This window comes from Orcinus orca, chromosome 10 (genome assembly GCF_937001465.1).
Source record: "Orcinus orca chromosome 10, mOrcOrc1.1, whole genome shotgun sequence".
Classification (NCBI taxonomy): domain Eukaryota; kingdom Metazoa; phylum Chordata; class Mammalia; order Artiodactyla; family Delphinidae; genus Orcinus; species Orcinus orca.
Window position 1 is genome coordinate 2328421 of NC_064568.1, and position 17295 is coordinate 2345715.

At 60.7% G+C, this 17295-nt stretch overlaps 1 protein-coding gene across 12 annotated transcripts in view; it reads right to left on the reverse strand.

Moving 5' to 3' along the window:
- Positions 1-530: 530 nt before the first annotated feature.
- Positions 531-17295, reverse strand: part of IQSEC1 (IQ motif and Sec7 domain ArfGEF 1) — a 330995-nt gene continuing 314230 nt past the window's right edge. For 8 of the 12 annotated variants that reach the window (XM_049693705.1, XM_049693704.1, XM_033414150.2 and 5 more), the window contains 8 exons: positions 17143-17282; positions 16688-16717; positions 15576-15701; positions 14674-14773; positions 12279-12440; positions 11262-11438; positions 5860-5909; positions 2620-4734 (listed from right to left, as the gene is read on the reverse strand). In XM_049693705.1, coding sequence (XP_049549662.1) covers positions 4195-4734; positions 5860-5909; positions 11262-11438; positions 12279-12440; positions 14674-14773; positions 15576-15701; positions 16688-16717; positions 17143-17282 — 1325 coding nt within the window. In that variant the 3' untranslated portion in view covers positions 2620-4194. Of the gene's footprint in view, positions 4735-5859; positions 5910-11261; positions 11439-12278; positions 12441-14673; positions 14774-15575; positions 15702-16687; positions 16718-17142; positions 17283-17295 lie in introns of all 12 variants that reach the window. The other 4 variants (XM_049693708.1, XM_049693711.1, XM_049693707.1 and 1 more) reach the window with 3 other exon arrangements.

Sequence of the window (17295 nt, forward strand, 5' to 3'; positions counted from 1 at the left end):
TGTGTTTCCCACAAATTAGGTCTACCAGTCTTACTTGGCTTTATGATACGTACTGAAACTTTTAAGGGGTATTCTCTGGAACTGAATTTGGCTCGAGGAAAGGAGAAACAGTACAAGCCAATCACGTTCCCACAGAACGCCTGCTCTCAGCAGCATCGGAATTCCTTCCCTGGCTTCCACATCATGTGATGGGGTCCGGGCCCTTGGGTGCTTCTCTGCCCCCACCAGTCGCTCCCAGCCCACCTGCACACTTCATACGGTCCACCTCCTGTCTCTTTCTAACTCAACGAAAGCACAAAATTTTGTCGAAAGTTGCTAGAAATTATAAATACCTCTGAAATCTTCTACCAGTGCCTACGTTGTGACGCGTACCTTTACCTTAAGCCGTCCATCAGCATCCTCAAGTTAACGTCTTCCCGGAAAGCCGGAGCCCACAGCAGTCACGACAAGGGATGGGCCACCCTGTCACCTGGAGATCTCTGTGTGTGGCCAACAGGGAAACTGCTGGACTTCCCAGAAAAAGTAAGAACTCGAGGGTTTTGAAGCATTTATTTGATTTCTCCAAGTGATCACAGCTATGGTTTTACATCAGTAGAGTCTGTTACTACTTACACACAGAACGCATAGGAAAACAAAAGCACTTCTTTCCTCCCCAAAGTTACATCGTGGGTGCCGGCCTTCCTGCGAGCGAGGCGGCCCTTGAGGTCTGAAGAGCCTGCATTCAAGACCTGGTTCTAAGTGTGTGAAACGACTCGAGGTGAATGACAGTGCCCCAGAGTAGATGGTCCCACACACGACCTTGGCATGACCGCAGGCGGGTCACACGGTGACGCCCCCCCACCCGCCCTCGCTGTGCCCATTCACCACCCTCACCTCACGCCGATTCATTCTGCAACCCGCTTCCTGGATTACTGTTGTTGTATTGAAAATACTTACAAAAGGACTCGTTTTTCAGGCAGGAAGGGTGATGGTATTTTACAACGGACTGTAAGATGCATGCTTACCTGTAGGGACATAGCTTCGTACGGTGCTGAGTCAACACCTAGGGTCATGTTTAACATCTGCTGTCTTTTCAGCTCATCTTAAAGAAAACCAAGAGGTTTCTGCTACATGCAGTGCGAGATGGAAAAATCGCTCTACACAGGATGACTGAGGATGTTTTTAAGCAAGATGTGCACATCATATTAGGATGAACTTTATTTTTACATTGTTGTGCAATCCATTCATAAACTTAAAAAGAAAAAACAAACATGATTTAATTGTTGTCCCAGAAAAGATGTCTGTGACGGTACCAACTGCCTTCTCTAAGGGTCACCTGCTGAAATAATTTGTGACGTGAGCAAAATGCCCCACGTGTATCTTGACAGCGAGAAAGGATGACACACATCCCGGGGATGCTCAGCCTCCCACCTCCTATGCCAGGGCGTGAACCACAGGTGCCCACAGCTGCAGCTCTGGGACGGGCTGGGATCCCAAGAGCGCAGTCTCGAGAAAGCTACATGGGGCCACAAGCTTTCCAGGAGCATCTGCTTCCCAAACGAGTTCGGGGCAGCCTGGCTCCAGACTCCTCCAGGGAACAGTGTACCTTTTGGGAACACTTATTCCATGACAAGTTTGGAAATGAAACACAAAGACTGATGAAACCTCACTGACCAGAAGTCAATCCAGCAGAAAGTTGGGAACACAGGGAAAGACTCCCCCCACTTTAGGGACCCAGCCCGGTGACAGTCTGGAGGTGGGGGTCCCGAGTGGCCTGCAGAGAGAGGGCACCCTTCCCACCGGCTCTACCCAGCTTGGCTCTGTTTCCATCAGTGACTGCCCTTCAGGAAGGGCGACCTGGTGTCAATCAGCCTGCCTGCATCTTTTCTGGAACAACCTGGAGTTTACAGTTAGATCCTACGATTGGTACAGAGGGTGAAGAAAAGCCGACATACTTAATATGTTATCACTTTACTTCAACTATTTGTCAACAGTAACACTGAGAGAGTTTGCAAATACACAGAACACAAAGTGTGGCCTCGTGCCTGACGCCAGAGGACATGCAGTACAATTCGATTGTTCCTTGTCATCACAACGCCCTTTAAACCACAAGACAGAGAACGCCTCGGGAGCGGGACTCTGGAGGGAAACCAAGGAGTTTCGGGGTCCGCGGAACCGGGGAGCCTCCCACCAGCCCGGCCTGGACCAAATCAGACACGCCCGTGCTTTTCGTTTCTCTCTTTCTGAGCAGATGAGAGAGAAGGATGACACGGACGGGAAGATAAAGGCGGGCAGGTTAAAGTCACACTTCTTTCAAAAAAGGAAAAAAAAAAAAACCAAAAAAGCTAAACTCTAGATTGCTGTACTTGCTCTCTATGGAGATTAACAAAGTGCTCGGTTTGCAGATTTGCTGGTTTGGTGACCTGGATGATGCGACAAAGGGGGCGGTGGGCGGGCAGAGCCCCGGCCGCCGCCAGGGTGGGCCCCCCTCCGTCGTCCCGCTGCCGCCTGTCCAGAGCCCCGCGCCCGCGGAGTCCCGCGCCAGCTTCGCCCTTTCTGGAAGAGCTCCCTGCCCGGCAGGTGCCGGGGGCGATCCTCGGGTCCACGGCTTAGGAGCACAGCACTGGCTGCTGCAGTGGCTCGAAGGGCTGAAACTACAAAGTACGGCCCGTGGGTGACTCAGGCACAGAACCAGGCGCGTGCGGCGCCAGCCCCGGGGGAGCGGATGGTGTCACCACAACATGGAAGCGACAAGAGCACAGCGGAGAGTCATGTGATGCCCCGGCAGCCGCCTGACCGTGAGGAGGTGGCGGGGCCGCACTGGCGGGGCCGGGCACTCGTCGGCTGGGGTCAGATGGGCCACGGCGATGACACGGGGGTCGTGCTAGCACACGGCCACATGGAATCACGATGATCACGGCCACCACTCAGAAAACAAAACGGGAAACACACACACCGCCCTGGGTTGCTAAACGCTAAGAGAAGCCTTCGGGTTCCGGGGCGTCTGCCTGCTGCGGTTGGAAACAGGATGAGGGAGCTATGGTGCTGGGGACACAGGATGAGTTGGTCGTTTTCATGTTGGAGATGAATACCTCGGCCGTGTATGGGGCCCCCCGCAGAGGGCTCTGAATGAGTGTGCATTAAATCAAATGCATACAGAAGAAACATGGATCATGGAAATTCACAGTTATTGCAGCCATTAAAGTGTCTAAGAATCTGTAACCAATAGTCCAAGGCAACCAGTTCTTAACTAGCTGTCTCGAGTTGCTACTGTAGAGTTTACTGCATTTTATCTATTTGCTTACCTGAAATAACAGAGCAGTTATAATACTGATTACTTATGTTAGTCTTCTGTTAATAAAATAAGGATTTATACAAAGCAATATCGGACTTTTAAAACAGTTAGATGCTATGTTACTTGGCACAGTTAGTAATGATCGTGTAAAGATTTCCGCCAGTCCTAGGGGGGCTTCTCTTCTTTTTATGAAAATACGGAAGAATATGAATTTCGTCCCTAGCATTTAAGTTTTTGGTCTACCCTCTCACACGTTTGTCTAAGGTACTGTCTTCCTATCAGGTAAGTGGAGCTCCTTGTAAAGTCTATATTGCTAATTTCGTGGACTGAAACGTTTGCCTTTCACACACAAATACTACCTATACAGTATATATATATATATATTTATATATTTATATATTTATATTATATAAAGTTTACTTACGTATTTTCATCAACCATATCAGGTCTACTTAATTTTTGCCCATTGTCAATAAAAGAGCAATAATGCAGCAAGTTTTGGGTTTTTTGTTTGGTTCTGTCTCTGGTTTTTTGTGTCGTCTCTTCTTTTCCTAGGCTGGGTTCTCATCTGCGTGTATAGTGAGGGAGCAGAGAGCTGAGGGCTGCAGGTGGGGGGTCGGGGCGGGGAGCTCAACATCTACTTGGCCGGCGGCACTGTTTCAGGGCTGATGGTGGCCGAGGCCCACCTCCCGGGCTGAGGTGGATGGAGCCCGGGGTGCCACCACTAAATGAAACTGGGGGCGGGGGGGTTTGTTCCCTGTGACACAAGCCCCGGGGCTTGGGGGGCTCCATCCGGGCCGGGAGCAGACGGGGAGGTGGAAACAGAAAGTGCTCTGGGGCTGGTCTGGGGCCGCCACCCCTGGGCGCGCCTGTGTGGTGTGCACTTGCTCTGAGGGGCCCGGGACCCCCGCCCAGGCTGTCTACACAATTGTGCTGATGCCGCTGGGTTTGGCCTTGCTGCTGGGGAGGGGTGGCGGGGCAGGGGGCTGCCCGTGGTGGTGCACGGCATGGCCCACGTGGCCCGGGTGGCCGACGTGGGCCGAGGGCAGCGGCGGGTGGCTGTGCGCGTGGGCCCCGTAGGCGGGCTGCCCCCCATGGGGGCCGTGGTGGTACTGGTGTGCGTGCTGGATGTGCTGGGGCGGGTGGTAGTGGTGGTGGTGATGGTAGGGGGGCGGGTTCTGCTGGAGGGGGCAGTACTGGCCGTGATGCCCGTGCACTGGTGCCTGCAAGGGGCCTTCCGTGGGCCCCTGGGGGTGGCCGGGCGAGGGATGAGGCGGGTGGGGGGGCGGCTGGGGAGGGGCTGGGGGCAAGTGGGCCTGGGGAGGGGGCTTCCCTCTCTTACTCCCAAATAGGGAGCCCAGGAGGGAGGAGGAGTTGGGCATGGCCTGGTGTGGGCGAGATGGACAGTCTCGTGTTGATGCAGCTCTCCGGCGCATGTGAGGACTGCTAATGATGGACCCCTAAAAAGGAAATTCATAGAAACCAAAATTAAAAGAGCTTAGAGCACTTACATCAGAATGATTCTTAAGAAATGTCAAAAAAAAGTTCGCCCACTGACTGCTAAGCCTTAGTTCAACTCGCTAGCCGCAGAGGCCGGGCCGTGTGAGGCTGGACTCAGGCGCCACCTCCAGACACTGCCGTGCAGGTCGGCTGGGGGGGCCAGGAGGGGGCCTTCGGGGAGAAAGGTTGGGCGGGGGACGCAGCCGCTGCGGGTCAAAGTTGACCTCTGCCCTTGGCCCGATGAGCACCCTGTTGCCGGAGGCGGCCGGAGCTTTGAGATCAGAACCGTGTGTCTGCGGGTGTGTGTAAGTGGCGTGTGCTGGGTAGGGCGGGGCGGGCGAGCTGCGTGCAGGGGAAGGGCCGGTCCTGCCGCCTCCTGCCCTAAGCTCTCCTGGGTCCTCTCAACGTCCGAGGGCGTGTGCTCTGCCTGTGCCGGTCCCGAGGTTTCTGGGGAGGTGGTGAGGGGGACAGGAGGGGCTGGGCACCGCCTAGGCATTTCACTGCAGCTACCTACTGCAAACCAAACACGGGAAAGGAAGGAAACAGAAAGGTCTGCAAGCTGAGGTTAGATGTGAACAGGGATATCGAGATGGCTGGAGGATGAATGAAATCTCATGAAATCCACACTGAATTCCTCTCGCTCTCATGGCTCTCCTCCCCCGAGCTAGCTGAGCAATTCCGTGGTGCCCTGACTGCAGACACACAGCAATCGAACCTCCAGGAAGGAAGCGATGGGGATGGCGGAGCATGGAAGTCCCGAGGTGGCAGAACCCGACAGCGAGGGGGCGGGGGAGGGTGCCCGGCGGCCGCCGCCTCCGGCCCAGGATGAGTGGGAAGCCGGGGTGTTAACCATGCTCGGGACCGCGGGGATGGGTTAGGCGGAGACTAAACCACAACATCCAGACCCACCCCCTCCGTTGCAGCGCAAACAAGCGGTGAGGGGCATGGGAACGCCAGGCGGGCGGCATGCGCGGACGAGGCAGGCGGGGGGTCTGAACCTCTGTGCAGAAGGGGAGGAAGAGCAAAACAAAAAGACACCAGGAGGCGACACACGACAGCCAGCTGGACGGGGGCTTCCGACTTACTTCCACATTGCTCTCTAGCGATCCCGCACTGCTGCGACGCCCTCGCTTCCCTGCCCAGAACATGCAATACCACAGGTTAGACGCGACACGGGGCGGGGCGCTGCCGCCGGATGGCCCGGGGGAGCCGGTGGCAGGGCAGTAATGAGTTAACAAGACAATGGGATTCTTAAAAAGCAAAAAAAAAAAAAAATCTTTTTCAACCAGCCCAACTTTAACCCCCTCTCCGGGACCGGGAGCCTGGGGGGAGGGGCCTCCGGGGGGCTGGGGTGGGCACACAGGCCCAGCTGACCCCGAGCTCCAGGGGGCCTCAGCCGCAAGGGCAGCTCCTCCCACAGCTAAGACGAGCTAAGCGTGGTCCTGCCCGGCCTGACCTTCGGTGGATTTCACATACGTATGTATGGACATACGCACGCACACGCACACACATCTGCCTCCCCGGCTGCTGGTGGGCCTGACGGTTAGGAGACTAAACTCCACATCCTCTTTCTCCTGGTGGAGCAGAGGGGCCGTACCCTGGGGCCGTGTTTGGTTTGTGCAGTGTCTGGCCAGGGACAGGGATGCTGGGACTTCCTCCCAGCCCAGGGCCTGGAGTCCTCTGTGGGCACGGCCCACTGGGACGCCACACGCGTTCTCCAGTCGTGAGCCCTCACTGCCAACGCCTCTGTGTCCCCCGCACATGGCACGTAGCAGGCACGCAACCTGTGTTGGCTGTGCCAGAGGAGACTGAGTCTTCCTCTTGGTTCTGGACGTCCAGCGCCCGCCCTGGCCCCTGCAGGTCCCCCGGACGACTTCTCCAGGCATTTCTGCAGGACACCGAGGCTGAGGCAGAGAAGGGGCTCCAAGACGTTCTTCCAGCTTCCACCTGTGCAGGCCTGGCCAAGCCCCACAGTGCAGGACAGGTGTCCCTCTGTCCACACCAGGAGGAGACGGAAGCTCTGGCCGATGGACTGACCGGCTCAGTCCCCACAGTGAGCAGGTTCACACCGTGTCTGCCCGTCCACCTGAGGCAGGAAATCTTGGCCACGCTGCCTTCTGAGCTGGACCCGGGCTGGACCCAGAAGCCTGGAAGATGGAAGTTGCTGCCTCGCGCCGCCCTGTGGCCCACATCCCGGGCCCACGCTGGGTGCAGAGGGTGTGTCTGGATCCTTCCGGCCTCATGGTGGCAGCTGCGCGTGCCTGGGACAGGCCCTCGGGCCTGGGCTCACGACGGCAGGCTCAGGGGAGCTCCGGTGACTTTGCCTTGCCTGCTGACCCCCAAACCTGAGTTCTAGCTGGGAGCCTGGGGTCCACTGAAGGCCGTGCTGGACCCCGGCCTCAGAGCCCGCTCGGAACTGCGCCACACAGCGGATGAGGTTGCTGAAGACCACGGACCACCGGGCGGGAACTGGCCCTCGTTCCCAGCTGAAAATGACCCTTCCCTTCCTCCTCTTTCCGCCGGTATGAGAAGACGGGTGACCTTTCCTTCCTGCCTTCGGTCCCAACACGGTGGCCCGGGGACATGGAACAGAATTAGAGTCCAGCCTCCAGAAGGGGGCTCTGCAGCTGGAGGGGTGACCCTACCTGGTATGTCGTCCACTCTTTGCCTCAGTTGCCACATCTGTCCACTAGGCATGGCCCCCGCTCCCTGGGATGGCTATGCTCAGACCTCTGCTGTCCTTGGGGTGCCTCAATCTGCACTCTAGCCCCTATAAGGCTGGGGACACTCCTCTGACTAAGGACCAGGGACAGAGAGGGAAGACAGAGGCCCCGCCGGGCTAGCAGCACACTCCAGCCGGCCTGCTTCTCCCAACAGGACTGGGCCAGGCCCGGGGCTGGGGGCTGCGGCTTCATATGCTGCCCCCGCTGGAGCTGAACAGGCCCCCCTCCTGCCCACGTGGGCCAAGTCTCAGGAGAGCTCTAACTTGGATGTCTTGAGTGATTCTGAGTTTCTCAGACTTCACCTTTTCAACTTCTCAACTCAGCAGGAGATACGGGATGTCCCCGCAGGAGCCCTCTGCACTCCAGTCCCAGGCACAGCCAGGGACACCTGCCCACGGCAGACGCACGTGTGGGTGTTTGCACACCTGCATACCACCTACTGACGGAGGAGGAGCCGGGCCAGCTGCTCCCACTCACGTATCCCCACCACTCGTTCCTTGCCTGCCCTGTTTGGGGGTCCCCCCCAACCATCTCCGGATCCTGCACAAGCCTCAGGTGAGCCCTGCCCCAGCTGGCGCCTCTCGAGGGCCAGAGCAGGCCCTGCCAGCCCGGCCACGGACAGCTTGGGAGCCACATCCAGACGGGGCGCCCAGTGCGGCTCTTCCCAGCATTCCTGGCTTCTCAGCGTTGGGACAGCAGGCAGACAGGGCTCTGCCCGAGGCCTCGCACCACGGCCCTAGCAACGCTGAGGGTGACAACAGCCAGCACGCGGGCCGGGCCCCACCCCCAACGCTCTGTGGGTATTGCCTCTCACAGATTCTGGAGGGCAGCGCTAGTCCCACCTGCATCTGGGGAACCCAGGCCCAGAGGTGTGACTCGACCAGGGCCCGGAGCCAAAGACCCCGGAATCGGTGTGCTGCGCGGCCCTCTGATGGGCTCTGCTTGGGCCCCGAGCGTGGCCCCCACCCCAGGAGAGGCAGCCGCTGGCCCACTGGCTGCTACACGTGTGGAGCGCCCATCGTGGGACAGCAGGGTCTGCTTTGGAAACTGGCCGCCAGGAGCCGCCAGCTCTTCCCCAACAGGTGCAGGACGTGGCAGTCTTCCAGTTGTGACCCGGGTAACGAAAGCAGACCCTGCGGGCCCGGGAGATGTCCTCTCCGTGGGGACTGGTGTTGGGCAGCTCGGCTGGTGAGGGGCTGGGGGCCTCGGGGTCCGTGGACAGTGTCCACTGTGACTTGACTGATCTGCAGCAGGAGCTAAGACTCAGTAGTCGCACCTGTGTCAGACGTCCTTGTGGGTCCTTGATCTCAGGCTGGCAGGGCTCTCGTGCCACTGAGGCGAGCAGGGGGCCCAGCTGAAGGAAGACCACGTGGAGACAGGGGGCGAGGCCTCGCAGCTCAGCAGGGGGGCCGGGCTGGGGGCCAGGCACCCCCCCCCCACCTCTAGGAAAGTCTGCCGCCCCTCTCTTCCTGGGCCGTCAAACCACGACTGCCTCCCAGATCCCAGAGGCTCGTACCAGGCCGAGGGCACATCCCCGGGTGCTGTCTCCTGGATGGATGTGTGGTCGCAGGTCTGGGGCAGCTGCTCTGGGAGCGATGACAAGCCGGCTGCTGGGCGTCACTGGCCCTGAGCCTCACCTCTTCCCGACAAGCCCATCTCGGCCGGGGCACGGCGGGTGCGGGAGAGCTTCGCCCCGACCCAGTCCAGCACATAGGGGCATGTCTCCGGCATGTTCCGGCAGGCAGCTGGCATTGGCCCGCCTTCCTCTGGAGGTCGCAGGGGGGCTGTCCCAGCCTGGGGCTTTGGCGGTCATCGGGGCTCAAACACCCACCTCACCGCCCCTCTCACCTCTGGTGCAGGGGGCGCTTTCCCGGGGATTCTCTTCACGGTGCTTTAGGACCTGAGAGGACTCGCTGCCTGGAGTCCTTCTCGGCTCAGAATCCCCAAACAAAAATGGCAACGGTAACGATAAACAGAAATCAGCCAGACCTCGGAGCTCCGCCCTTCACATGGCCATGCACCTGGGCACGCGGCTCTGTCTGGCCCCTAAGCAGAGAGTGGACGGCTGAGGCCCTGGAGTGGCTGCGCTGAGGCCACTGCTACCCGAGGGGGCTGGGCAGGACCCAGAGAGGCCAGAACCTGCCCCACTGCACAAACTCAAACACAGGCCCTGGGCCCCCAGCCTGCAGAGGCCCCGAGCAGTCTGGTTACGATTAGCTGGGTGTAACAAGCCACGGGGAAAACCAGTGGTTCTCAACCACGGCAATTCTGCCAACCAGGGGTGGTATTTCTCCCCCAGAGGGCACCTGGCAATTTGGGGGGACATTACTGGTTGTCATGACTGGGGGGTGTTACTGGCATCTAGTGGGCAGAGGCCAAGGACGCTGCTAAGCGTCCTGCACAGAGCAGTCCCCACAGCCAGGAATGATCTGGCCCAAGATGTCAGCAGAGCCGGGGTTGAGAAGCCCTGCTTGACTCTCACGCTGGCCATGCAATTCGGATTTTCACTATGGAAAAAAAAAATGACAAGACAGAAACAAAGAAAAAAATCCAACTCAAAAAAAAAAAAAAGGAAAAGAATTCTGGGAAATGAATAAGCTGAAGGGAAGGATGGGGTCATCAGCAGCTTCTCTACGGGGCCCAGAGCTGGTCAAGCGGTGATGCCTGAGGCCGGGGGCGTGGGCGAGGCCCTGGTGGGGAGGGGTCCGCTGGGCCCTGGAGAGGAGGAGGCCGGTCTCAGCCTGAGAGGGTCTTCGCCAGCAGAGCCGCGGTTACGTCAGGCTCCTGCGGCTGGGACAGCTGGGGCCTCGGGGTGGGAGCCTGGGGTCCTGGCACAGCCACGTGCCCCCGTGTCCGGCCCCCTCCGCTCCGCCGCAGCCCCTGAGCTTCCTCATGGGAGAAGCTGCCTGGCTAGATACGCCTAGTGGGGGGCTGAAGAGCCACCGGCGTGCATCCCCTCACCCCGTGGCTCCTGGCTCCTCCGACCGACGGCGCTGGCAGGCAAAGCAGGCTGCAGCAGCGCTCCCCTCCCCCCGCCCCAGCCGAGGTCAGGCAGGGCCGCCAGCAGAAGCTCCCTGCTCACTGATGCTCCACGCACGGCCCCCGCGCCAGGAAACCTGGGCGGCTGGAGGGGTGCTGCTTGCTTGCACGCACGCTAAGAGGCTGGCAGCGAATCAGACACACACAGAAACAAAGAAACAACGAGAATCACGTTTCCGCCAGGGCTTTCCCCTGATGTCCCAGGGCCAGGCGTGGCCGCGTCTCTGGCCTGGACGGAGGCCTGGGTTTCCCAGGAAGGGAGACCTCTGTGGGGAAAGCAAGACCTGGGACAGTGGGAGACGGGGTCCCAGACACAGCAGCAAGGGCTTCACTCCATCTCATTCACCAGCGTGAAGCACAGGGACGGGGCAGCACAGAGCACAGGGGACACACCCATCAGCGGGGCCCGACTCACTGCGCGAGAGCAAACTTCAGAAAACAAATAAGAGAATAAGATAAATACGCAAGGGAGACCAGGGCTAACCTCCCGGCTGTCCTGCCTGTGACCATTCGGCCCCGTTCCCTTTGGCCTTTGGGGGACACCCTCTCCGCGTGGCCACATGCTGCTGTGGTTTGGGGACGGCCACCCAAGTGAGCTCCGTCCGAGCCCCTCCACTGTCCGAGCCTCCAACACAGCCACTTGCGGCCGACACAAGCCCCGCCGGCCACGGGCGGCCGAGTCCCGCGTGCGCTGGGTAGGGGGCGGCCCTGGGCCCGGCTCTTACCCGCTTCTGAGAGGTCGCGCAGGGAGCTGCTGAGGGCGCTGCGCTTGAGGCCCTCGCCGCTGGCATAGCTGTCATCCAGGCAGGCCCGATTCAGTGTCCCGCCGCCCGGCTCCTTTTTGAGGCTGGAGCACTGGGACATGCTGGGCCGCACGACGCCCTTCTGCTTCTCGAGCTCCGCTGGAACAGAGTCCGAGGGGCCCAGTGAGGGGAGGATGGCCCCCAGCCAAGGGGGGCTTGGAGAGGGCAAGGGGCTGGGCCCCCCCCCCCCGGAGGGCAACGCAGACGACTCGGGGGGCCCTCTGCTCAGGGTGGCACCGGGCTGAGCCGCCACCTCCTTCCAGGGGGCAAGTGAGGGGCAAGGTCGTCTGGGAAAGGAATGGAGCGACGGCACCTGTGACCAAAGGGGCTGAAAGGAGACCCCGGAAAGGAGGCTGGAGAGGCCAGAGTGCCCGAGGTCTGCAGGAAGGTCAGTCACTTTCCTAGGAGGTGGATTTGCCCGCGTCTGGAGAGGAGTTAACCCGGCCTGGCTGTGGATGGAGGCCAGGGGTGGGGGCACCCATGTACCTCCAGGAATGAGGCTTAGAGCCAGGAGAAGCGGGGGTACCATCGGCTTTAATGAAAACCAGGGGATGGCCCTAGCCCTGACCCCTCCGGGTGGTCGGGTGCAGAAGACACAAATACCAACCATGCTCAAGTGCAGAGGGCTCAGGTCCAGGGCTCTGGACACGGGGTGACCATGGCTCCGAGAGGCCCCCCTCAGGGCACACGATGTAGTTCCCCGGGCAGGACAGGCCTGGGCCTTGGAAGCCCGGCTCCCACCCAGAGACCCCTGCCCACCCCTCCTTCCTCTGTGCCTCCTCCCGTGACCTGGGCAGGTGGGCTGCCTGGTCACGTGGCCGTGGGAAGGCCAGAAGAGGCCGAGGGCGTCTCACCTCTGGGCTCTCACCACTGTCTTGGCCCCCAGATGGGAGGCCACGCCTGCACCCTGCAGGCCCCCGCCGGGCACCCGTGACTTACTCTCTATCCTGTGCTTTTCCATCTCCTGCACCTCCGCGATGGACTCCCGCAGGTCATCAGTGAATTTCTTCCGGTCTTGAGGATTGGGAGCGTTAAAGTTTATTAGCACTTTGATGTCTGCTCCGGGGACGGCGGATGTGAGCCGGATGCCGTTGGGGTAGTCTGCAGAAGAGGAGGAGAGCGCGGGCCTCAGGGCGGGCCCTGCCACCTCCCTTCTGGCTGGCAAAGGACCAGCGGGTCTCCATGCAGCCGGGGTGTGGGAGCACGCTGAGGCCAGGCTCCCAGAGGACGCATCCCTCCAGGGAGGAAAGGCTTCACGGTGCAGCCCGGAGGGACCACCAGGCAGTCTCTGCCTCCCGACCTGGGTCTGTGTTTGCTCCGTGTTCAAGTTGAGGGCAGATCCGACTGATCTGAGGCAAAGCCAGGGCCCTCGTCCTTCCCCACCGGAAGGGCGTGGAGCCTGGACTCTTTAGGTCAGGATCCTTGGTCACTCGGCCAGGCACCGAGCCTGGGAGGAGGGGAAGGTGGTGTCCCAGCTGGGGGACAGTCTTATCCAGTCACTTGGGACTCTTCTGTCCTCTCCCCACTGGTCTCCAGGCCACCAGCTCCCTTGGGGTACACTGTGGGCATCCCACACCCAACAGAGCCTTCTGCTCAGACCTGCCCGGTGCCTCCTCCGTGCTCTCGGGGTCTCTGGGGCTTTGGCATGCCGGCAGCCTCTCTCCTCAGTGGGAATCGAGCATCCACCACTGAGTGTATGAAGGTTCTTGGCCCAAACACCAATCCCACCACGGTTCAGACCCGGGTCAGGGCGGGGACCTCAAACGCCTAGAGGCCTGTGTGGGTTTCCTCAATGCAGGAAGCGGGCAGGGTAAGACTACGGCTGCTGACTCTGTGGAGGGTGTGCAGCCCGCTACTGCCCGCCATCCGCCCAAACCTAGCTTTACAAGAAGAGCCACGGATACCTGAGCCTTATGGGAAGATGTTAGTATGAGCTCAACGAATTTCAAATAAAGTTCAAATACAACATAACTGAGCTGCGACCGACCAGGGGCTGCCAGCTTGAGACCCCGGGTGCGAGGCATGTCCTACAGAAGGTCGGGGTCGGCTCTCACTAGCACTGCCTCCAGGGCTGAGGGCTGAGCCCTGGGAACCTGAAAGCGGTCTGGGCGCGGCCTCTACAAAGGACTCAGTGTGCCCGGGCTGCTGCTGAGTGGTCACTACCACCACCACCCCTTCCAGGAGGGGCCTGCCGGCCAGGACAGTGCACATGGCACCAGCCCCCCCGGTGCTGCCTGGGAGAAACCAAGGCAAGGCCGGCCTTCCGGCCTGGGGTGGAGTGATGGCGGGGCCTGCATCCTGAGCTCCTCATGGGCACGTGAGAAGCGAGGAGGAGCTGGCAGGTCCAGTCCCGTTTAGCACAGAGAAGCCCTCAGGCCCTGTGTTCTGGGATGGCCCAGCCACGGGTCCCTGGCACCTTTCAACCTGCAGAGGCAAGGCGGACGGGACAGGACTGCGGGACCTTGCTGCTGGACATGCCCTGACACTCCATTGTGGCGGCCCTTCCCTTGGCTCCTCCGGAACATGGGGGGCAGCAGGACGCCCCCCACCCCACCCCAGGAGCACTGGCTCAGCCTGCAGCTCGAGGTCCTCCGACAGGGAGGGGACAGAGAGGGAGAGAGGAAAAGGGAAGGGCGTGGGTGGTGGGAAGGAACAAGCCCGAAAGGACCCATCAGCGGGGTTGCAGGGGCGGCCAGCTCCCCGCTCCAGGATCCCTAGGCCCAGGACCCACTCACACCCAAAGGCCTGAACAAGCACCGCCCCTGGGCCACGGGCTGTCCTGGCCTTTATGTGAACGGCTTCATCTCATCCTGAGGCAGGCACTACCATCACCCCATCGATGGACCAAGGGAACCGGGCCGGAGAGGTCCAACAGCCAGAACACATGGCGCTGAAACCTGAGCGGATGGACCGGGGCTCCGCTCATGACCTCTGCCTGCGGTCTCTCCGGCACGACCCTCACCTGATTGTTTGGCCATATCTGTATATCACCTGTGCCATTCACTCGATGTTTTCCTATCAACATTTTATCACTCTGCACTAAATTTAAAAATCTTATCACCTTCAAGAAGTAACGGTAAAAGTAAACCCGATGAGTCCTACATACAATGATACTGAATTCTCCCTGGTTACCCCCAGCCGGCAACCTGCCCTCTGTTGGGAAAGTGGGAATTAGAACACTGGAGAGGCCACCCTGGGGTCGTCCCTGATGGAGCCAGGAGGAAGAAGAGGGGACGGCGGAGGAGAGCTTCCTCGCTACACGGATGGACCAAGTGAGGCCGCCTCCTGCCGCGGGGTGCAGACCATGTGCGGACGGGCCCAGGGATTCACTCACACTGGTTCTCGAAGAGTAGGACCTGCATGCCGTACAGGGAGAAGGACTGTCGGAAGCTGTACGTCACAGAGTTCTTCTTCTTCTGGAAGATCTTGGTGACCTGGGGGCAGCCAGAAACAGAGGCTGAGCCACTGGGCCCGCGCGGCCGGGAGCAGCCCTGGGCGCTCAGGACTCTAAGTGGACCCTCAGTTCGAGTTCTCCTGTGTGAGGACCCTCCTGCGGTTCCAAGGTCAGGAGGCCCGCGGGGCGGGGGAGGGCCGACACAGGGACGGACACTCACGCCCGACATCCCCATGTACGGCCCAAAGGCACCGTGAAACCCTCTGAGAGATGAGTTCTACAGAGAAGGACACTGAGGCCAGAGGTCTGAAACGATCTGCTCAAGGTCAGGAACTCTGAAAGGACTTGAACCCACACGTCTAGATTCCAGCCTCAGGAACCCGAGAAGAGCAGCTGGTCCTCAATCAGGTGGGGAAAGGGGATAGGGTCTCGGGCAAGAAGGGGGCCTGCAGGAGGCAAGAGCTCCAAAGGGCAGGCCCCCTGCTCCCTGCGGGAACATCTACATCTGTGCTACCTGTTTTGGGGCAAGAGCTCAACTTCCCTTTGGGGAGCCCACCTCTGCCATGTTCAGCCCATTAGTCCTGGGGCTGAGACCCAGGCCAGCGGGACAGCACCGCCCCCGCCTGGCCCCAGGGGCGGGCTTGGGCAGCAGCGAGACCTCTGCTCAGTCCCGAGAAGAGGATTCCCCCGCGGCCGAGGGGACAGGATTAGGCCCGGACCTGCGGAGGCTGACTCCCCCTTCCTGGATGAGCCTGCCTGAGGTGGGAGCCCAGGCAGCCGCCACTGGGCGCAGCCGTTCCGGGGTCTGCACACCCAGCCCCTCACCCGTGGGGCCCACGTACCACCAGAAGGTCATTGAACAGGAAGATCTCTCGCTGGTGCAGCCCAAGCTTCTGGGGCTTATTTGGGTCTGGAACCTCGAAGAGCCGGCAGTAGCAGACCAGGCGCCGGTGTGGCAGCGAGAGCACCTGTGTGGAGGGGCGGCGTCAGCTCCACGCACCCGCGGGGACGAGGGACTCCCCCACCCTGCCCTCCCTCGGGCCTCCGGAGGCCCCTGCTCCAGGGAGACCGCCTTCCGACTCCTCTCAGCACTGGGCTCGTGGAGCCCCCGCCATGAACCACGCGTATCTTCTGAGCCCCCAAAGCACCTGTCATGTGCGCCTCGAGCCACACACATAGGAGGCTGCAGAGCCTGGGCTTCCCCGCCCCCAGGCCCTCCCTCCTGAAGGCTCTCAGCCCCGACAGCTGGGTCTGGAGGAGCCCTGCAGGGTCCCGAGCTGGCAGTCACCACCTCGAGGAGCTGGTCCCTGCCTTCTGCACACGCGGCCGTGGGCACACATGGCCCTACATGGGGCTGCTCTCCAGGCCTGAGCTCAGCGACCCACAGATGAGAGGGAGGGGACGCGGGCCCAGCCTGGTGCCCTCAGGGGGCAGCGCTGTCCGTAGAAGAGTGTGAGTGAGAAAGGAGGGCAGGACGCAGGGCTGGGGAGGTGGGCGAGGGCAGGTCACGGGCGTGCCAGGGGTCTCAGGCCTTCTGCAGGGGCAGCTGACCCCGCTGCCAGGGTGGGGTAAGGAGCAGACCACATGACGGCCAGCAGGCACACTACTGCCAGCCCTGGCGGCGAAAGGGACCCGAGAGGCACAGCGTGGGCTGCGTGGGGAGGGGGAGACCTCAACGCCACACCAAGGTCATCTGTTCAGGTACAGGGTGTTGGGGCCGAGGGACAAGCGGGATCTCTGAGCTCAACCAGACAAGACGGGAGGGGACCACCTGCTCCGGGCCTGACAGCACAACCCTCCCGCGTGCTCTCAGAGATCTGAGGTGGAGATAACTGTGAAAATCAAATTTCTTATGGCTCCGGAAATTAACTCATGCAGCCAGAACTGTGGGTCTGGGAGCCGCGAGCTGTGGGGGAGTGGGGATCACGGAAGGCGGAAGCCGAGGGGAACTCACACAGCCGAGCCCGTGGTGCAGGGATCCAATCTACAGGGGAAGCAGTGAACAAACAAGAAGAGATGTTAATGTTCCAAATACACATCTGGGCCCTGACAGAGACTCCGGGGAGACACCCCACCCACAGCGCCCCCCAGGGCGCCCCCAGCGGGCTCTGACGGGGAGCCCAGGCTGCCAGGGAGCCACTGCACAGCCCCGGCCATCGGTTTATTAAGAGCCTCAGATTCTCATCAAAGGGGACCCAGAGAGAAGGGCTGTGACTCCCTTAAAAAGCCCCAAACCTGACATAATCCACTAACCCCACCTGGAAGGGAACAGGTTCCACAGGCACTGTGGCTACTGGCCAAAGCCGAGCCAGCAGGGCAGCCTGGGGTCGCGGGGCGGGTGGGTCTTGGGCACCCCGGGCCTCACGCGGCGCCCCCCCCCCGCCCCCAGTGGGGACGGAGACCACCTACCGGCTTCTTCCCCACGATGAGCTTCTCCACCTTCTGCACCTGCGACACGTGGTCCTCGTTGGTCTCCAGCTCCCGCTTCCGGATCCGCTCGTAGATCCCGATCAGCATCTCCCGGGGGATGTCCTCCCCGTCGTCCACGCCTGGTAGGGGACA